Source organism: Pteropus medius, unplaced genomic scaffold (assembly GCF_902729225.1).
Source record: "Pteropus medius unplaced genomic scaffold, Ma_sr-lr_union100, whole genome shotgun sequence".
NCBI classification, from domain to species: domain Eukaryota; kingdom Metazoa; phylum Chordata; class Mammalia; order Chiroptera; family Pteropodidae; genus Pteropus; species Pteropus medius.
Window position 1 is genome coordinate 17,265,686 of NW_024349802.1, and position 22,391 is coordinate 17,288,076.

General features: G+C 45.8%; 1 protein-coding gene across 3 annotated transcripts in view; it reads left to right on the forward strand.

Annotated features, from left to right (window-relative positions):
- ABLIM3 (actin binding LIM protein family member 3) overlaps positions 1-22,391 on the forward strand; it is a 100,575-nt gene that overhangs the window by 64,290 nt on the left and 13,894 nt on the right. Inside the window, exons 9-15 of one of the 3 annotated variants that reach the window (XM_039836498.1) lie at positions 10,530-10,588; positions 12,915-12,986; positions 17,071-17,226; positions 18,765-18,794; positions 19,280-19,409; positions 20,133-20,231; positions 21,584-21,631. In XM_039836498.1, the coding sequence (XP_039692432.1) occupies positions 10,530-10,588; positions 12,915-12,986; positions 17,071-17,226; positions 18,765-18,794; positions 19,280-19,409; positions 20,133-20,231; positions 21,584-21,631 (594 nt within the window). The remainder of the gene's footprint in view (positions 1-10,529; positions 10,589-12,914; positions 12,987-17,070; positions 17,227-18,764; positions 18,795-19,279; positions 19,410-20,132; positions 20,232-21,583; positions 21,632-22,391) is intronic. The other 2 variants (XM_039836496.1, XM_039836497.1) reach the window with 2 other exon arrangements.

The window sequence follows — 22,391 nt, forward strand, 5'->3', positions numbered from 1 at the left end:
GTAAGGCCCAGAGAGAAGAGACTTGCGTGAGAACCAGTGCGTGCAGGAGCAGAGCAGGACTGGACTTATGACTCTCACTCCAGGGCTCTCTGCCCCTCACCTCCTGGGGCCCAGGTCCTGCGTGCTACTCGGGTCCTTGAAGAAAAAAGACCTTTCCCTTACAGTGAGCATCGATCCCACAGTGCCAGGTCCCTAAGTGCTTCCTGCAGCAAGACCCTGAGTTATGCACTGGGAAGCCCGCCTGAATCTGCAAATTGTACGATGTCCTCATGGACCCTGATCACCTTGGGAATCTGGACTTTGCACTTGGTTGAAAATGTGTTGCATGGTCTTCCTCTCGCCCTTCCCTGGTAAACACATTTCCTAGTGTTGCAATTGCCCTCACGTTTACATCTCTAGAATAACCAACATCTTTACCTTCCTGCCTGAATTCCCAATCCTAATCTTTCCCCATTTGGTGCTTTCAGTCCTGCCTCCACTACTTACTAAATTTTGACCTCGGGTGAGTCTCTTAACTCTCGGAACCTTGGTTGCCTAGCGTGTCAAATTGGCTTTTAACAGTCCCTATAATATAGAGAGCTAGAATAAGTTCTTGACGCAAGGTAAGCTTTTAGTTCATTCACTTAACAAATATCTACTGAGCATCACCTGTGTGCCCAGTGCTGCCCTAACAACTGGAGATGTAGCAGTGAGCAAGTCATACAAGTTCCCTGCCCTCATGAAGCTCCCGTCCTCCTGTATCAGTATCTTCTAAGCCCTGCTTCTGACCAGAACTTCACAGAAGGCTGAAAGAGTTAAGTGATGAAGTGAGCAGCTTTCTGATCATGAGAGAGAATGCACAATCAAACCTAGGACACAAATGCCTTCAGGAGGTGGGAGATATTCTTGGTGATGACGAAGGGCCTGTCAGCCTCCTCCTTAATTATCCCCATCCCTACCCTCCTCACTTCTGGAAGAGTGGGAGTAATTGCAGGGCCTTTGGGGACCTGCTCTGAAAGATGCTGAGTGATTCTGGAATGAGGGAGACCAAGCCATGCAATGCTAGTGTCATGCTGACTCGGGCTGTGGGTGTCTGTGGGGTGGCAGCCACTGGAGTTCTGCTACCAGTAAGAGCTGGGCCTGTGATTGCCTTGGATACCCTCCCTGGGTTGGGACACCAGAACTTGGATTGATATTCCCTAGAAATGGCAAGAAAACTGTCCTCCCAGGCAGTACAGAAGTGGAAAGAACTGGCTTAGAGCCAGGATTCCTGGGTTCAAGGGTCAGCATTTCCACTAATGGGCTGTGACCTTAAGAAGTGACTTCCTTCTCTGCTCTCTTCTTTCATCTGTAAATCAAGAATAATTCACACCGAAGGCATGTTATGTGCAGGCTCTCTTTGATGTGCCGGGTGTTGAGAAATGAACAAGGCTGGGACGCTTGTTTCTGTGGTGTTTTACTATCAAGAGGGGGAGAACGACTTAAACAGAAGAGCAAACTTATTCAATGACAAGCTGTGATAAGCCTGTGAAGGGGAAGTTTGGGAACAATAGAGTGTGTTATAAGGCTCCTGATCTAGTCAGGATCTCAAAAGTGAGTAGGAGGTGGGAGGGTAAGGAAGGGAGAGAAGATTGCAGAGGCGGAGAGAACGGCAGGTGCAAAGGTCCACGGGGGAAGGGAGTATTGTACGGTGGAAAAATTGAGGCAGGCCCACATCCTCAGTGCTCAGAGACCAAGCATACTCCACAGGTCCTCATGAATATGCAGGGAGAGATGAATGTGAGGGTGCTAAGTGCCCCCACAAAGCAATATACACAAATGAGAGAGTGTTAGGAAGCCTGCAAAATGCATAAACCCAGCCTTGTCACACAGAATGCATGGTACAGGCAGTGGGGGCTCGGGAGGTTCTTTTGGACTGTTTGTTTGTGTTCTAATTGCTGTGTGATGGCTTTCTGATGGGCTCTAATTGGGAGAAGTCTGACATCTGTCTGGATAAGAACTTCCAAGGCCCCAGGAGATAAGAGCAAGTTTTCTTTTATTTAAGTTCTGTTGTGCATTCAGTCTTTTAACTTTTTTGTAAAGATGCCAGATTTCTAATCTGTTTGTTGTCCAAACCCTTCATTTGGGCTGTGCCAAGGAATTAGGTCACTGATTTTTGTGCAGCAAAATAATAGCCAAAATGCTGCAAGTTCAAGGCAAAACTTATACTTGAAATCACAAAGGTTACAGTTGCTGAACCAGTGGGAGATTTTCTAAACCCAAAATGTAGTTAGATTTTGCTCTTGTTCTAAATGGGCTTTCTAAACCCAAAATGAGATAGATTTTGTTCTTGTTCTGAATGTGCTTTTACCTAGGAAAAAGAAAAGATAGACATTTTTTCTCTTCTTGTGTCTACACTAAATACCCCCTATTGTAAAGACCTGAGACAGAGAATAACATTGTAAACATAGGAGTTTGACCGCACACTTTTCAACGGGGGACCGTTACCATTTGTATTTAAATAAACCCACTGGGCAAGAAATCATTTATGAAATCCTTGGACAAACCCTGCTCTGCTAAGGAATTACAGGACCTGCCAATAATTAATTAATTGATGATGATGATGATAATGATGATGATGATGATGATATACATCCTACCAATAATAATAAATAAAATGCCATCAGCTGATATTTGTTGAGCACTTACTATGTATGCACCAAGCACTGTACTAGGAGTTTTTAATGCAATATCCCATTTTATCGTTACAACCCTATAAATCAAAAGTCATTAATATCTGCATTTTAGAGAAAAAGAAAGTTTAGGGAGGTTATGTCCCTGGGCCAAGGTTAGCTAGTCTGTCTTGCTAGGATTTGTTTAAGACAATTTTCCTCCATTTATTATTGGAATTCTTAACCTGAGGTTATTAGGTGGCCTTCTGAATTAGATGAATCTCCTGAAATTGCCTGACAAAGTTTGCATATAGGTGTATTTCTTTAAAGAGAGGGTCTGTAGCTTTCATCAAATTTTCAGAGGTGTCTACGGTCCAAAGTAAAATGAAAAGCCTCAGTTCTGTGTTAAAGCAAATCCAGAACAGAGCCCTAAAGCTGGCTTTAATAATTACACCAAACCCTTCTCTTGTATAATTGAGTCTATTTCAGATCACATTTTTTTAGTTCAGATGATACAGTGGCCTGGTACCAGAAGGTGTGTCTTTCCGACACAGCTGGGAATGCCACTGATATTTCTCTGAGGCCTCATTGTCTTCTGACAAGTACCGTATAAGAAATGCACCGAGCTAGCTGATACGTGTTCAGGAGAGGTGCTGCCCGTTGTTATGAATTATAGAACACTAGCCCTCAGGCGTAATCTATGCATCTCATCAAACCCCACTTTAAAAGGCACTAACGTAATATTGGTTGCTATAATTTAGTAGTTTAGCGTTATTTTAAATTGGATCTCTCTACTGACAGCTTAGGTTGTAGGAGTTATGCTTAAAAACTTTAAATCTTATGTTTTCCCAATCCTGCTACATAATTTTAGACTCTTTAAACATTTCCTGCTACTGTGCTAAATTAATATTTCCTAAAGACTGACTCTACTAAGTGTATTCATTTTAAATAGAGTATATTTTAATTTTTGATGAGCTGCACTTTTTTTAGATTTTTAGGGTTACCAAATATCTTGAATCCTATAGAAATTATACTATAATAGTTTAAAGTTTGTATTTTAAATTCTGTTTCCACTTTGCTCCTCTCAAGTCGCCACAAACTCAAGACAATGTGGCTGTTTTTTCACCAGTTACATGTCACATCCACTTCACCCGCTAATTTGTCCATGTTGGTCAGAATTAGGTCCAGAGGAGCAATTTCCCTGGTTGCTTCCTCTATTTTCTGGGAAACAAAATTGCCTGCTGGGCAAGTCAAGAACTTGTCAGATACTCGTGTTTTAGCTCAATGAGATGTTTTATTAGTCTGGACTTTTCAGGTGGCAGAAACCCATCTCAAACTGTATTACACAAAAGAGGATTGATCAGCTCACAGAACTGAGAAGGGTCTAGAAGCAGCAAGGCTGGACTGACGGACCTGCAGGTGTCAGCAGGTTCTTTTCCCACCTGCTTTTTGTGTGTGACCTCGTGCTCTCCTGCCCCAAACTGGCTGCCTCCGTGTCGGGGGAAGGAGGTCACAGCCAACCCCAAGCCAACACAGGCACTGAGGGGCATCATTCCCTGCAAGGTTCAGCAGAGAAGTCCTGGAGAGACTCCAAGGAGCCTGACTTTGGTCACATGCCCACCCACACCCAGGGCAGGGCGGGGAGATAGCAGTGGACATGTGGGCAAGACATCTAAGCTCCCTAAACCCCAATTTCCCCATCTGAAAACAAGGATAACGATAGGCCCCACCTCACCAAGCTGTTACGAGGATTAAAGGAGTGAATGCATGGTAAAGGCTTAGCACAGAGCCTGGCACCACTGGCTCTGCCAGTCTGAGCTCATGATAAACACCCAGTAATGTAGAAATGGCCATTCCCCATGATGCCATGCACTAATAAATGCTGGCTATAGCAAATATCATCATCATTATTCATAACACTTAGCATAGGGCTCAGCATATGTGCTCATAAATATTACCATTATTATTTATCCTTATTTTTATTATCCTTATCATTATTAATCATTATTATTTTTAGTTAAGTAATATTGTTATAAAGTGAGTAGCATAAAGCCTGGCACAGGAACTCTCTATTAATTATAATAATAACAATAAGAATAATTACAACACTTAGTATCTGACACATAGTAAGCACTCAAAATATTTTCATTACCGTCCTGTTATTTTCGGCAGTTATTATTTCCTGTAAATTAACTCGGCACCTCGGTACCGCCATTCTCCTTTCCTCATCCCACTTGATATCCTCCATAGGAACCAGCTTCATGGCAGCTAAGCACATTTGTCCTTCGACCTCTGTATTGAGCTTCAAGCCCACTTGTCATGTCAGCTCTAGGCAAACTGGTCTTTTCTACTTCTCCCGAGGCGCCCTCATCCCTGGGCACCAGCCCAACCTCCCAGAAGGGTGAGCTGGCAGCCACGCCAGGCTTCTGCTTAGCGACTCCACCTGCACAGCTAGTCCTCTGCTTACCGCAAGCCCCACCCCCATCCACGCCCCAGCTCCAGCAGTAGAAGAGTAAACACTGCCCAGCCCCTGCAAGGCTCTCCTTACTCCTTTTGCGTAACTCAAACTGCATCCTGGCGAACAATTTTTTTGGTAGGGGAGGAGATAATAATAATAATAATAACAAAAACAACTCCCCAGTGAAGGCCTGAAACCACAGGAAGTACTAAACCCTGTATATACTATGTTTCTTCCTCTACATACATACTTCTGATAAACTTTATAAATGAAGCGCAGTAAGAGATTAACAACAATAATTAAAAGTAGAATAATTATAACAATATATTAAAATAAAGGTTATGCGAATGCAGTCTATCTTATTGTACTGTACTCATCCTTCTTTTTGTGATAATGGAAAATGATATAACACCTTGTTAAGTAGAGAACTTTCACCTTTTCACTTACAGGAAGTACTTTACAGCTTCTCTTTGGTATATCCAAATTGCCAGGATCACTACTCTTGTACTTGGGGCCATTATTAAGTAAAATAAGGGTTACTTGAATATAGGCACTACGTTACTGCGACGGTTGATCTGATACCCGAGAGGGCCGCTAAGTGACTAATGGACAGGTAGTGTGTATCGCATGGATACGCTGTACAAAGGGATGATTCATGTCCTGGGCAGGACGGAGTGGGACTGCATGAGATTTTCTAACGACACTCAGAGCAGCACACAATTTAAAACTTAAGAATTGTTCATTTCTGAAATTTTCTGTTTAATATTTTCGGACCGTGGTTGACCTCAGGTAACCGAAACTGCGGAAAGAGAAACCGCGGGTAAGGGGGACGCTGTATTAACTCATTAATCTTCACAACAAACCTGTGAGGCAAGTACTGTTATCATCCCCGTTATATTGAAGGGGAAACTAAGGCACAGAGAGGTAACTGACTTGCCCTAGACAATGCAGCTGATAAGTGATGTAACCAGTGACGAATTCGAACCCCTTAAGAATATTACATTAAATAATGTAAGATGGCCTTAATACGTGGTGAAGATTTACCAGTGCCCAGGATTATGATGATGATGATATTGTTGTTATTATATGTCAGATGCAACAGAAGGGCTCACTCTTCTCCCCGCTGCTGAGTTTGGAACCTTTAGTAACAAGTGAAGAGTAGCCCATGGTCTACAGAAGCAGTCCACCTTCTGGTGGGGGGTGGGGCAGAGTTTTTTAGTTGAAATAAAATTCATATCACATAAAATCAACCATTTTAAAAAGAACAATTCAGTAGCTTTTAGTACCTTCACAATGTTTTACAACCACCACCCCTATCTAGTTCCAAGACATTTTCATTGCCCCAAAAGGAAACCCCACACCCATTAAGGAGTGCTTCCCATTCCTCCACCCCGCAACTCCCCGCAACCACCAATCTGCTTTCTGTTCTCCAGATTTACGTATTTGGGGTATTTCACATAGATGGAATCATACAATAAGTGGCCTTCTGTGTCTGCTTCTTTCACACAGTGTAATGTTTTCTAGATTCATCCATGCTGTGCCATGTATCCGTGCTTTATTCTTTTTTATGGCTGAATAATATTCCACACTTGTTTATCTGGGCGGGGATTTTAAAGGAGCCATTCCAACATCCTAGCAAGTTTATGTCACAAAGGTAGTGCTGGCAACATAGAGGCAGAACTCTGAAACCTCACTCTGCTGTGGTCAAGAGAAATCCGGAGAAGAACCCTGATGTGAGAGACTGCCCTGGCTAGGCTCAGGGGTTGAAAACTCATCCGCCTGCTTAAACTCCTTGAGTGAGAAGCACTGGCTGGCAGGCAGGATGGGTCACTGGCCACCTGCAGGGTCTTAAAGCATTCATATTCAAAAATACTTAAAAAAAAAAAACAAAAAAACACTCTACCACCCAAACAGAAGGTTTGGTGGGCCAGCTTCAGTCACTGCTCTATTTGTAACCCTGGCCGGGCATTCTGGAAAACTATGGCACCAGCTCCGGCTTTGGCATTAAAACCTCTGCTAATGCAAAACAATACAAACTGAATTTCAATGTCTAGCAGAGAGGTGGGTGGGTTCTCAAACATTAAATAAGTCCAAAATGTTACAGGTGTGGGGTGTGCTGTAACCAGTCAGTTAAGACTGAATGCTGACTCTGCTAAGGATTAAAAACAGCCTTAATACTCGGCTGAGGGACAGTTTCAGAGATTTAGATCTCCATCTCTGAGTCAGCTGATACAGAAATTGCTAATCCTTCACTTCCATAACCTTTACAGGAGGTTTTAACTGTGGAAATTGGAATCATGGGTGACAGTCTCAGAGGATGAGAGTGTGACTCGTGGAACCAGGAGTCAGTCTAACAAGCAAAGAATGTTGAATTTTTACAAGAAGTTAAAAAGTCCTGTCTTATAAAATTGATTTCTTTATCCCGTGACATTCCAAGGGAACAAATGTGGAGTGTTAACTGGTATTTAACCCTCTGGTTCTCTAATTTAGAGTCATGAATCACCTAGGGAGTTTGTTAAAAACACAGATTCCTAGGCCCCACCTCCAGGAAATTGACTTCAGGGGTTCTTCTAGGGACCTAGGAATCTGAATTTTACCAGGCTGCTTGACGACAGGTGGTCCACAAGTCACACTTCAACAAACCCCAATCTAGTGAAAATTCTTACACTCAATCTGAAATGGTAGCTGTCGAATCAGAGTCTAGATTCTACCACTTATCCAAATCTCTGAACCCAGCTTAGAGAATTCAACTGGCCTAACATAGAACAGCATGTTTCCTTTGTTTGTTCATTCGCTCAGTGAGTATTAATTAAGAATCTGTAGCCCCTGCAGGTATATCTTCAGGTAAGACAGATATGAATCCTGCTCCTTATAGAACTGACATTCTAGTCAAGATCATGGATAGGGGCAAATAATTATTTTTTCTATACGGAAAAGCCTGATAAGATAGAAATATAGACTCTCCAGAGCTGGGAGGGATAGTAAATGTTTGTGAGTGTGACCACCAAATGATGCCCTCCTCGACAATAACCCCGCTGAGCGTTTATCCACCCAGTGTATGCTTTAATACTGTAAACTTCCTGTGAGGAAGCTCGCCTGCAGAATGAGCCCATTCCATCTTCAGGCATTAAATTTTCCTTCCCTGAAACTTCTGCCATGGGTCCTTGTTCTAGTTTACGAGACATGAGGAACAAGTTAATCTCTCTTCCCACGAGATGCATTAAACTATTCAAAGAAACAAAAACCTTTCACCTTTCTCTATGTGTTCTCTTCTCCACGGCGAAGCCCCTGCCTTACGCCCTTCTCCATTCTGGTCACCATCATCCTCTGGGCACATATTACTCTACATTTTTTGAAAATACAAAGGTGGGGTCCAACCAGTCATTCATTCGTTTCTTTATTAAACACAGATGAGCCAGGTACTATTGTAGGCTCTGGAGATAAAGCCACGGAAGAGAATAACCTTCTTCATTTGGGATGTCGCCTTTCTGTCAGTGTCGCGTTGTGCTGCTTGCTGACTGATGGCAGCAGCGCAGCAGACCACGTTTCATAGGGGTCTCCACGAGCAAACCGTCGTTCCTTACCTTCACTTATCTAAGTTTATTGCTAACTACCAACAAATTCCTTCCCTCTTTAAATGATACGCTGCCAACTCCCAAACTTCTGATTTTTTTTTTCATTTCTAATTATATTTTCTCTCTCCCTTTTGATTCTCCCCCCTCACTTCTTATATAAATCTGCTTTCCTGTATGCAGAGTGCTGAAGCCATTTGTGTCTAAGCTTTACTTCAGAACAGATACTTCAATGGCACGGAGAGACCATCTTGTCTGAACCCCTCCCTTTACACATCATTTCCTCCCATGAGAACTTCTGCCTAACCCTTTACCTTTCCTATGCCTCTTTCACTTAATCTCATGATCTTCTTAAACATCCTACAGTGACCTGTAACATGTGCTTCCTGCCAGAGCCACAGTGGTAAACAACTCCTAGTGGATTCAGCAGCAACTCAGAGAGGACCCGGAAATACTCTCTCTGATAACTCCCCAAAGCAGGGATCCCCACCTACCGCTTAGTAGTGGACACACCCTGAGGTTGCTGGATCAAGCCACAGACCCAGAGTCCCTCTACTGGGCTCAGAGAGCCATTGCACCTTACATAGAAGGAATTAAGCTTGTGTTGAATCACCAGGAACAAACACCCTTGTTATTCAGATAAAGAAATTGGGACCCACTGAGGGGAGGTGTTAGAAGCAGAGCAGAGACAGGAGCTCAGGGCTCCTTACTTAAGGCCCATCCTCTCTCCACCGTGTTTTTGGGTCTAACTATCAACATTACACCACCACCCCCCCTGCCACTTGGCCATTATTCCAGTCCTAGGGGTTCCAGGCAACAAACCATAATGGCAAGTATATCCTAAAAACAAAGTCAGACAAACAGATGCCATCTGGGTACTCAGGAATCTAGCCATTTGCTGGCTCCTTTCCTTTTACAGCTGGTTACAAGAGGAATGGCACCAGAGGGATAATATGTTCCTATTTTTAATTCTAATCCAGGACACCTGTCCCTTCTTTGGGGAATGTGTAATATTTGGGGCTCCTTCTCAACATGTGACCAGCCACCTGTTGCTCATGCCTTTCCAAATTGGCCTCTCAGTTTGGGGCCAGCCAACTGGATTCCCACCCACAATAAAATGTGGGCATTTACAATATACTAAATTTGAAGAGTCTGGAGTCTCTTAGGAATTAGAAAGTCAAGACAATGCTCTTAAGCAGAATATACACCAAGACACTTCCCTTAAATGTGACAGCTCTGATGGACTGTCATAAGCCTTTGAAGAGAAAGCAAGGCTGAAGTCACCACAGTCTGTCATTTTATTTCACCTCTGCTGCCATTCATTCATTCAACATATATTTATTAACCACCTGCTATGTGTCATTCACTGCCAATCATCCACTCATCTATTCACCCCACAAACATGTACGGAGCCTTCTCTGAGAGCAAAGTCCCATGCTGGATGCTGAGGGAGATCCAGCAATGACTAAAGCTCGGCTCCTGCCCCGAATGAGCTCTTAATTTAGTTAGGGTGATAAATTCATAAGCTACTATGATTTAAAGTTGCATGTGTTGAGATACAAAGAACTATGGATCACAGAGGAGAGAGAAGTCACTCTCAGCTGGCAGGTAAGAAAATTTGCAAGAAGATGTCATGTGAGATGTAGACCTTGATGAATGGGCAAAATGTGGACAGGCAGGAAAAGTGTGTGGGTGATTGAATTGACGTAGCAGCAAAGAGCTGGGAAAACCAGGGGGTCCTCCTGGCTGTCGTGTAGAGGACAGCACATAAACTGTCCAGGGAGTACATGGAGGTCAGGGCTGGGGAGAGACTATGAATGCTGGTAGGTGTAAAAGGTCTGAGCCTTTGTTATTTTCCTGGCCCCCTAGGTTCTGAGGTCTGGCACCCCATCTGCAAACAGGCAGCCCGGGCAGAGAAGAAGTTAAAGGTAAGCAAGCTGGTAGTGGTACCAGCCCAGCTACTTTTTGCCACAGGTCAGGGGCACTATGCTTTAGCAGAGGGTCATTCCTTAGTGTGCACACTCCCCAGTGTGTGCAGGTATCCTAGGATTTCCTTAATGCTAACACTCACCTAATGGGGTTTTTGAAGGACTAAGACATCGGATGTGAGAGCACTTTCAATACTGTACGGCAATGTAGTAATTTGAGTTTTTAAGTGTTTCTGGAGCAAGGCTATACATACCTAACCATTGCTCACGAGGATGGCAGCCTCTCTGAGGTGCCCCAGCCTAATATCATTTATTAATAATAATGGTCAAGATTGTCATAGGAATTGAGAGTCTGCAAAGTATCTTCACAGCCACTGTCTGATTTGACTCCTTTAACCTCATGGGGCAGGTGGGGCAAGGAATTTTACCTTTGTTTTGCTTATGAGAAAATCAAAGTCTAAAGAGGGCAGTGATTTGCCCACAGTAATGCAACCAGGCAGTCTCCAGGCATAACGCTGGACCAGCTGAGGGCCGCTTCCCTCTGAATGACTGCGCTCTAACTGTACCAGGAAGTAATGAGACTCTGGGTTCTTGATCCAAGGACTGGACTCTTTGGTCCTCGATGCTGTGGAGGGGATACTTGGGGTGTATGTTGCAGGCACTCAATGATCTCCAGGGTACCTCTATACTCTGGCCCCCAGATATCAACATGGTCCCTTACGACTCTATTAAAAGTTACCTGCTAGAGTCTCAACTGAAAAAACACGTGTACAATTTCTGACCAGCTGGTTAAAGGCTGTCTCCTTTGTCATATCATTCACTTAATGTAAATGTTACGAAAGAGCTGGTCTCTTGATGCATAATTTTGTTGAGCCGTGAGGGGTTTTTTTCTGTTTCTTTTAAGACCTCTCTCTTTTAGGTGTAAGAGAACCTAATAGTCCTTTTCTTCCTCAATTTCCTCCTCTTTAGTGGCATTTCTCAAATTTCAGTTATCCTTCTACAACCCTGATGCTTTTGTAGCATCATCATATACTTAATATTTTTCCTTTCCTTTAAATCAATTCACTACTTTTTACTTAACTTATTTTAAAATAAAATTTTATGTCACTAAGTGAAAAACCAGTATTACTTGCTATAAATAGAAGGTAACTTTAAAGTAAATTTGATGAAAATTAAATAATTCTTAAGAATAAATTTTAGAATTCTAGCTAGATCATGTTGCCTGCACTCTGTTTAAAAAAAGGGGGCGGGGAGTGGGTATTGGGGAATTAGCAGTCATCAAGAAAGCTGTCTAAATGACTTAGCACCAAATTAAGACTTCCTCCTAGATCTGAGAGGACTGAAATAGAATTTTACATTTTCCTCTCTCACTCTACAACTCAGTATTATCAAATGCTCCTCCTAAATTCGTCTCCCCAGAGCCACACTAGTTCGCAATCCACAGCTTGGGAAACACTGCTATTTAGCCCCACTTAGAATGCTTTAAATTTTAGGATGAGCCTCCTAAAAGGGAATTTAGCAGTCTCTAAGACCAGCCCCTTCATTTCTCAGACCAGGACTTTGGGATTCCTAAAATCACACGGTTCAGTAGTGGTCCTTGGTTCCCAATCTGCTTCCTTTTTCACCACGAAGTGCCGCCACCCTCTGAGATGTACTGACATTGACAGAGTGTAGTTCTGCTAAGAGAGCTGTTAAATCCATTGCCGCTGTTTAGAGATTTTTTTTTGTAAGTTTATCACTTAGGTTGATGTCAATTTGCAATGGATACGCTATAAAGAATCAGCATATTGTACCATTACATGAAGTTTTACCCACTTTTATATTTTGCATAAACAACCTGCTAAGAAATGAGTTCTAACCAATTTAATTCATTTAAAGTAAATACATTATTGCCTGAGTTAACTCAAAATAAAGTGTTTTGTGAGTAACTTCCTACCTAAAACGTCAATTACGAATATGTTAAAAAAATAAAATGAAAAGCAAATCTATATTCAGTGCAACAGCCTGAAGTCCTGTGTATTTCTGTTTTCATTCACACTCAGACATTGATTTAAAAAGTAGAAAATATGGAAGCTAAGCAGGGCCGGGCCTGGTTAGTACTTGGATGAGAGACCACCTAGGAATGCCAGGTGCTGTAGGTGTAAATAATAATAATAAAAATAAAATTTAAAAGTAGAAAATAAAGAGAAAGTACAGACATAGCCAGAGAGGGCTCTTTATAGTATTGCTAATGTTTCCTGAGGAGCTGTGTTCTGACATCCCGCATTCCCCTCCCCACCAGTCAGAGGCGCAGCTTCTCACCCCTCTGCCTTCATCTCTCTCACAGCACAGGCGGACGTCTGAAACTTCCATCTCACCCCCTGGATCCAGCATTGGGTCACCCAACCGAGTCATCTGCGTATGTATCACTTTTCAGCCACCAGAAGGACTTTCTTATCCCCCTGCCTGGAACCTAAAAAGTCTCTAAGGACAGCCAAAGACAGCTGTCGGGTTTTCATCCAACTGGTATCTACTTTTATCTAGTGTGGCCTGTCATGTGCTAGGCTCTGTGCTAGTTCCCGAGGATACAGTGGGGGACAGGGGGGACATGGCCCCTGCCCTCAGGGAGCACACGGCTACATGGATAATATCGAGTTCAGAGGGAGCATGAGAAAGAAAGTGCGACAACAGCAAATGCCCTCGACGAGCTCTGAAACCACTGCAGTGTGCACCTTCCCCATTACTTAACTGGGACAAGGGCAGGCTAAAAACTGGGGATCAGAGTGGTATTCAGATTGGGTACTGGGTGGGATGTCAATGTGGAGACAATGCTATGTGATAAAGAGGCAGAAAGGAGAAGCCATATGAATGTGAAAACCCAGCTATAAAAGACAGGCAGACTTAAAGATCAGCTTTCTGATCACATAATAAGTCCAGGAGTGGAGGAAACCTCGTGCATGTGTCTGACCTCCCATCCCCAGAGGCATTCAAACACAAGACGCTCATCATTGCCAGGGACATGGCAGAAAGGGCAAGAGTTGAGTTAGATGACCTCATAGGTCCCTTGGGTAGGTAATTTATTCATTTGTTCATTCATTCAACAAATGCATGCTGAGCATCTACTCTGCTCGGCGCTCTGCTCTACTCTGGGGAGATGGCGGTGGACTGCACTGACCTGATGTGTAACACTGAGTACATAATTCCACGGGTAGTCAGTTGTAGCTCTGATAAGTGCTAGGAAGAAAAGTGCACAGTGCTGTGATGATGCTGCAGATGCACAGAGGGACCTGACAGTCTTCAGTTGGGAGAAGACTCCGAGAAATATTTAAGCTCAAACCTGAGAGATAAATGGGAGGAGTAAGGTAAATGAGGTGGGGCTGGCAGAGCCAGACAGGACCACGATGAGCAGCGGAGGGGACCAACAGTAAGCAAACCTCAATCTGGCTGACTCCAGACTGTTTCGGCCTCAAGTCAAAGGAGCTACGCAGACCAGAAACATAGGGGGATGGTCTGGAGCTTGAAACCCTAAGAAGAAGTGCTAGAGACAGTCCTCAAGCCAGCCAGCCCTGGGTGGGTCCTGCCTATCATTACTAGATCATTATTTCACTCCAAATCTACATCCAGTTTCCCCTTGATCTGTGGATAATGCCCATTGACAAAACTGTTTCCTTTCCTTTCTTCCTCTGTTCAAATGAAAAAAAAAAAAAATGTAAGAGTAATCATTGACTGCAGCTTCAATATGGTCAATATAGCCATGTGGCTCCCACAAAAGGTAAGCGATTTTGATCATAGGCTGTATTCATTGAAACTTCCTGTCCAGAACAAGAGAGATGATAATCCCACTGGTGATATGAATGGGGCCAGACCACAGCAGGATTAATGAGTTTGGTTTAGGGCCTATAATGTAAGAAGGTTATTGACAAAAGTGAGCCTGTCTCCAAAAGAGAGTTACCATGGTATGAGAGCTCGGGATATAGAGAGCTGCACTCTAATGTCTTTAATCCCTGGCTGGTCTCCCCACACTGCTAACCTTTGTGAAATAAGGTAGGCAGGCCCTAGTGATGTTCACCCTGGAGTCCTAGAGAAAGCTCGTAGAGTTGCCCCTGTGAGAAGCAGCTTGGCTACAGATGAAGGGCAGCAACTGGGGACACCTGTCATTGTGCCCTCTAGCTGGGGGAATTGAGATCATTCGAATAAATTGCATGTGTCTCCCCTTCTGTAGTCTCATGCTCTCCCCTTAATGCCACCTCACCTTCGGCTACTCTGGGGAATGACTATACCTGTCAACGTCAGCCATGTTTTAAGTCAGACTATTCCAAACATGGCTTCCACATTCAGAGAAGAATCCATCCAACCACTTTTGGGACAGGCAGAAATAATAGGCAGAAAGATAGAGCATTGGTTTAATTTTCATAAATACAGAGGTTTAGTATTAAAATAGAATTATCCATGAATCTGGAGGGGACAGGTTTTTTCATATTTTGCTCCATCCCCCACTGACTATTAGAATCATCTTCAGGTAGCTTGATTTGGACCAGTCCCAGGTGGTCTCTTCCTTCCTTCCTGGCTAATTATGTTAGGATGCCTCTGCCCAATCACTGTAAACTCATTTATAACCTGTGAACAAGGCAGCTATTGGAAGAAATATAAATTTGGTGTTTTTGAGGTTTAGAGTAGTGCTCAGATGAATATTAATGGGTCGAGACAAGTTTGAAAGAAGCCAAGAGCTCTCAAGGTCACGATCTAACATCCCAGGACAAAAGGCAGCAGTTACTTCAGCAAGTGGACTCTCCTAATAATAAATGTTCTCTTTACCCACAGACTCCAAAACTGGTGCAGATATGGGTTTCTGACTCAGGGAGGGTCTGGCAGCAATGAGATGGCACATCTCAAAGGTTAAGCTGAGGCGGGTTTTGTGAAGGGAGCATTTGCAGAGCAGTGGGCAGGGTTAGGGAACCCACAGAGTGCAGCACCCAGGGACTACAACAGCAGGAAGATGTCGCCACCCTCAGTCTAAAGGGAAGGGCTGTTAAGAGCTGGATCTGTGGAAGAGCAGCCCAGACAAGAGTCGTGCTCAACCATAGACCCAGAGGCTGGGCCCGGTACAAGGGGACGAGGACACAGTCTCTCCTTCACCTCCTACTTTGCAGCTACCCTCATTGGTCAAACCCATCTGAAAGCCAAGGAGCCTGTGACACAGTCCATGGGGCCTCAGAGCCTAGATCAGGGCAAGGAAAAGTAGACAGTGAGTCTAAGGGCAAAGGGGAATAAACAGCACAGTGCCCAAACAGGAGTTGGGTGGCACAGGGATGAAAGAGTGGAAGGGCCTTGGGAACTGTTTAAAATATCAGCACTTCTAAGGTCTTTATAAAAGTTGCTCTCTCTACAGTAGTCTTGACCCTGAGACTCACCTGGCCCCTGAAGCACTGGGAGAACCTTGTAAGGATCATAGAGTCTCCTTGGATCCCCCATCTTGTGGCCTCTCCCCTAATGTGCCTCACCTCAGGCCCTTGCAGCCACAGTAGTTACAGGGGACAGATCCTGGTTAACCATAGCAAAAACCGAGTCACAGAAGGAACAGCTGGAGGATGCAGACATGGGAAGGACAGGGCTTCAGGAACCACAAGACGTGAACCACAAGGGGAAGCTGTCTCCTCATCTATGTGGTTCTAGAGGGTTAAACTCAGGGCAACTCAGGTGGTAGGTAGAGGCTCAGTTCAGTTAAATGTAGGAGCAGCTTCCTGAGTATAGCACTTTGACAGGTGTAAGCCAGTGAACTCCCCACCCTGGGGAATAGGAGAGGACACTAGAGAGGGCAGGCTCTCGGGTTAAAGTGGCTGGGTTTGAATTCTGGTTTTGCTACTTAATAGCTGTGTGACTTCATGCAAGTTAATTGATTTCTCTGTGCCTGTTTCCTTATTCAAAAATGAGGATAATATTAGAACCTACTATTGAGAGTTGTATGGATTAACTAAATTAATCCACATAAGGGACTTAAGACAGAGTCTGGCTCACTAAATGTTAGCAAATGTTTTCTATCATGATTGTCTTTACTATCTTCGTCATCTTCTTCAAGGATGCTGTGAATGGGGTGTCCTCACTCTGTGAGGTCAGAAGGCATTTAGCACCCAGGCTATAGAGTTCAGACTAGATTCAAACCTATTGGCTAAGTGGTGCACAATGAAGAACATTTTGAGCCTCAGTTTCCTCATCTGAAAAACAGAAATAATACTGACACTTCACAGAGGCATCATGACATTTGGAGGAGATAAATCCTGTAAAGCACAGGCCTCACCTATCATACACACTCAATCAGTGTTAGCCCTATAGGAATGGATGACTTCTAAGACTGTCTTATTCGAACATTCTGTGAGTCTTCCATCTTAAAGTTTTGTTTTTAGTGGAAACCGAAGAAGGTTGTTCCCCTGTGCCTGGATTTTGTTTCCTCTCTCCTTTCTCTCTTATCTTTCTGCTCCTTTCCTGTCCATTTCCCTCTTCCCCAGGCTAAAGTGGATAATGAGATCCTTAATTACAAAGACCTGGCAGCTCTCCCCAAGGTTAAGTCCATCTACGAGGTACAACGCCCCGACCTCATTTCCTACGAGCCTCATTCCAGATACACGTCTGACGAGATGCTGGAGAGATGTGGCTATGGAGAGGTATGGCATCTTGCTCCTCTCTCTGGGGCTGTTGAAGAGGAGGCCCATGGGGTCCCCAGTCCCTTCTGTCACAGACACTTTGTCCTCCACAGTGATGGCCCCTAGACTCTTTTCAACTAGAATGTATAGTCAACATTTAAAAATCAAGAGGTTTTATCCAAAAGCCTGGCTTTTCTTGAAAAAATGAGAGCTGACAGCACTACACCGGTGTTTCTGCCATCTGGAAATGGGGAGCATTATAGTGTCCCATTACAGATTGGACATGGGCTTCGAGTTCTCCTGAGTCCCCACTACTCCCTGAGAATCCCAGCAATGAAGCTAAGAACCTGTAACTGCTATCACTTGACCTGCTGTTTTTCTTATAGTGGAGAAATTTTATGTATATCCCATGGCTTTCATCCCCTGCCATGCTCAATAGCCATTTGGATTTATAATCCCTGGTTAGCAGGTTCTCTGGTTTTTGCAACCTGGCCTTAAGCCCCTATGCTCAGAGCAAGAGAGAAACTCTTATAAAAACTCAGCATCATATGGCTTTTGAAGTAATTAAATGGTTACTGAACAAGAGAAAGTGCTCTCCAAAGGAGGCAAAGTGGCCACTATCCTGGAGGTCCCGGCAGTCAGTGTTCCAGTAGATGTCTAACTCCATCCCAGACTCCTGAGCTGAGATCGTTTGGAGCAGAAGGATCCTTGGCCTGAAGGACACAGACCCAGATTCTCGTCCCTGCTCCACCACTGTCCCCTTTCTCTCCAAAGGGACTGGGTTCCATTTGGTTTGAGAGCCCGGCAGCAAGACTTTCTGGGTTCTGGCCCCCAGGAAAAAGGGACCAAGTGTTTGGTAGATGCTAATGATTCTCCTGAAGGCAGAGATGGCACACTGGGCCCACAAGCCACAACCGGCCCCCAGATTTGTTTCATTCACAAAGTAGCTTTTAAAAATGTAAATTCATTTTTAACATTTAAACATTGGGAGATTTCATCTAAGAATTTGCATTTCTAACTTGTCTTGGAAATTTAAGAAGCTGTGTTCACGTGGACTGGGCATCCCAGCCTGGCCTGATGGGCCAGGGCTGAGCAGACCCCCGCAGATGGGATGGTCCATCTCCAGCCTGCCACACCACCACCGGCCCAACTCCCGTGCCGATGGGTCCCCTGCCCTGGTCACTATCCTCATGAACTACAGAGGGGTCATGAACTGGTAGAAGGACAGGGAAGGGTCATGAAATGACTCTGAGCTTGCATTTAGAGAAGCCTAGATCCAGGCGAAGACCCTGCCACTGCCTCCCTGAGACCCCGAGCTATCCCGTTCCCACTCTGGGCCTTGGGTTTCCCATTGCAAAAGCAGGGCATAGTTTCAAGGTTTCCTACTACCTGTCAGCACTGCTGGGATTCTAGAAGGGAGGCTGTTATCTGGAGAGGGAGGCCAGGGGCAGCTGAGAACCCCTCTTCGCTGAATCGTTTAACTGCTCTCTGTCCCTCTCTCCCACCCTCGCTCTCCTCTTGCTCCTTCCACGACTGCCTTCCAACTCTCCGCTTCTAAGTCGCTGGGAACATTGTCCCCCTACTCCCAGGTAATGAAGCTGCTTTGGGAGACCTTTTATATAATCATGTCCCTTTATGTGACCAAGCAGACCCTGAGCCCTTGCCCAGATGCTCCCCTAACCAGGGCAGCCACAGGGAGACAGGAGCATGACCTGGAGGAAGTGGCAGTAGCATAAAAGGTAGAAATGTTTGGGGACAAACCTGATGTACCTTTGTACCCAGAGACGACTTCCCCAATGCTTCTATGATCCTTAGCCAGGATTCCAGGGACTTGACCTACAGGTTCTAGTCAAGGGCCTGTAAGTGATGGGTGAAGGCCCTAAAAATTCTCTGCAACCTTCCTTGGGGCTGTGGGTGTAACTCGGGGGGGCGGGGCGGAGCGGAGGGAGTCTCTGTATTCAGAAGGGCAGTGCCATGCTTCAGGCCCTAGTATCCCAGATTTCCTGTCACCTGCCCTTGGGCAAGAGGCTCGCCTAATTGCTAGCCTTGCTCACAGCCCTACTTCCTCCCCTAGGACATCTATGAGAACCTGGACCTCCGGCAGAGACGAGCCTCCAGCCCAGGATACATCGATTCCCCCACCTACAGCCGGCAGGGCATGTCCCCCACATTCTCCCGCTCGCCTCACCACTACTACCGCTCTGGTAAGGAAGGAGGAAGCCCCCAAATGGGCAGGAAGAGCCAGGGGAACAACACAGTGGCTTGATGTTCCCAGTTACAGGACAGAATAGGGCTTCCCTGAAATCTCCATCACAGTATGGCCCTCGGCAGGCCTTTGGCCATCCAGGTGACTGGTGGGGCCTCACTGAGTCCCTGCAGATGCCCTTGCAGGGGTGAGTGGGAAGAGAAACCATGGGAAGATGGGTGGCGAGCTGCCAGGAGAGGGAAGTGGCGGGCATCTCAGCAACCTTGGCTGGAAGAACACGCTTCAGTCTTCATCCTTAAGCCAACCCCATCCAGAGGACAGAACCAGAGGACCAGAAATGGGACTGTGGCCTGGCCTTTGCCCAACAGCCAGCCCCACCCAATCTAGTCAGGTGTCCACAACCGGCCCTGAGATTAGGGGTAAAGACATCAGAACGATTAAAGGAGGGGTCTGTTGGGGAGGTTGGGAGCTAAGAGGGAGAGAAAAAGACACCTTCCTGCAGCTTGGTGGAGTTGATTCTTACAACCCACAAAATCTGACTTTGGGGTGAAGCAAGAAAACAGGGTGAAGCCTGTTTCTGCAGACGCAGTGCATGAACGCACAGCCGCCTCCGCACCATCCCCGCTGCCATCACCGCACTGCTGCCTACACTGCCACCGCGTTAATGCCTGTTTTCTCTGTGCCTCTGTTCTCTCTGGGGACCACTGCCTGCGTGCTCCAGGGCCCGAGAGTGGCCGGAGCTCTCCATACCATAGCCAGTTAGATGTGAGGTCCTCCACTCCAACCTCTTACCAGGCTCCCAAGCACTTTCACATCCCAGGTAGGCTGCCAGCCCGGAATTTCCGACACGGGTGCATGCTCCATGGGGTCGCCAGGCACCCTGCACCGGCACCGAGGCAAAGCCGGTTGCTGGGGACCCTCCCTAATCAGGCACCACACTAACCCATCCTCCAGCCCCGACAGGCTTTAGTCCCTCCACCTGACAGAACCAGCCTTGGTCAGGAGTGCCAGCAAGCAGCCCAGGGAAGTGTCTCGGATGTCTAGGGGCTGTGATGGATGCAGCCATAACCAAGCTGAAAGTCAGAGGCTTTTGCACGAAATTTCTTGGGATCGAATCCCAATCCTGCTGCTTATAAGCTCGTGACCTCAGGCCAGTCACTTGGCTTCTCTGAGCCTCTGTTATTCCATCTGTACAGCCAGGCACTGTTCTGGGCCCTGAGGTTGCAACTGTGCTCAAACCAGCCCAGGTCCTGCCTTCATGATGTTCTAATGTGGAGAGAGATATCGTAAATGAGTAAACAAATAAAAGGACAATTTCAGGTAATTGTAGGTACTGTAAACATAATACAACAGGGCATGTGATAGAACGACTGGGATGGGGAAGCTGGGCTAGGTGAGGTGGTCAGGAAGGGCTTCTTGGAGGTGGTGACATTGAAGCCAAACAATGAGAAGGAACTGGCCTGGAGACGATCTCAGAGAAAAACATCCTGGCAGAGCAAAGAGCAAGTACAATGTCCCTGAAATACTGAACTGGTAGCAAGCCAGTGTGGCTAGAGGTGGTGAGCATGAGAAAGGGTGATAGGTGCCCTCGTAGCTGAAATTTGGATAAGATCTCACCCTAAGTTACAGCAGAGCTGGGACTAGACCAGTCTCCCAACTCTGAGCTCAGGTTTTCCCTCCCTACTCACTTTTCCCCAGGAGTTCGTCCTACTGTTTCATCTACAGCTTTCTCAGCTGCCCCAGAAAGGTCCCGTCGTGTCTGTTTTTGAGGGAGTGAGAGGGGAATAACGCTGGATCATGGCTGCAGCATTCTGGGGACTTTCACACCAGACGAGGCGTGGCCACTGGGTGGGCGCAGTGGGCACTTTCCTGCATGGGGTCCTGCTGAGCATGTGCCCACTTTGTGCCTGCATGCCTACCATTCAAGCCCCAAGTCCCTTCCTCAGCACCATTTGAATCCATCCATTCCTCTCCCCTCATCTTTCCTGGAACCTGATGGTATGAGATTGGAAATTCAGCTTTAAAAGAGGAAGTCCACCAGGGGAAAGAAGGTGGACCCTTGGGAAAACTTCTCTCTTCTGAGATTAACTGACCAACGGCTGTCCCTTTTCTCCTCTCTCTCCCCCACTCTCTCTCTTTTCCCCCACTGTCCCTTCTGGGTTTGTCTGGCAGCTGGAGAAAGTAACATCTACCGGAAACCCCCGATCTACAAACGGCATGGTACGGTCGGAGGCAGAGAGGGCATAGCCAAGCAAGGGGAGGTGGCAGTTAACATCGGTGCAGATGGCTCTGCGTGGGTCACCAGGAGAGACACATGCAAGGCTGCACCTCGGTTCTTCTTGTTGACTGCATCCCTCCCCAACACACTCTCTCCAGGTGACGTTGGAGAGGAGTTTGGTGTCATTTCAAAAGATCAAGAAAGGTCTCATATCCCCTAAATCCTTTGCCACCATTTCCCCAACCTCCCCCCTCAACCTTCCCTGCTGTCTGGTGTCCTAAATTCCATGGTCAGAGTAACCCTTGTCAAGTGAACAGACCCCTGGGAGAAGCGCTCCGAGGCATTAATACTCAGCCACTCGTCACTGAGAACTGTTCGTTCTTGCAAAAGCACTTATTGAGCCTCAGCTGAATAAGCATATCCCTTAGTTGCAAATGCAGAGGCACAGCTGCCACCTCATCACTCTCATGTGCCTATGGGTCTAGCTGGATAACAGGAGAGCACAGAATTGGTGGAGCATGGAGCCGGCAGAAGCAGCCCTGGGCCAGGATCTGAACTCACTGAGCAGTGGGGGCGGGGGAGGGGGTACAAGTATAAATAGTGGCTCTGGGTGGTTAAGACCCAATAATTTAGACAAACATCCTCAATTTTGGAGGGGGCTGGGCTGGGATTCAGGTGAGTCTGTGGCCACATGTACATCTATGTGTGGCTGTAGAGGACATACTATGTGCCCCATGTAGCCACAGAAAGGTACCAGCCCTG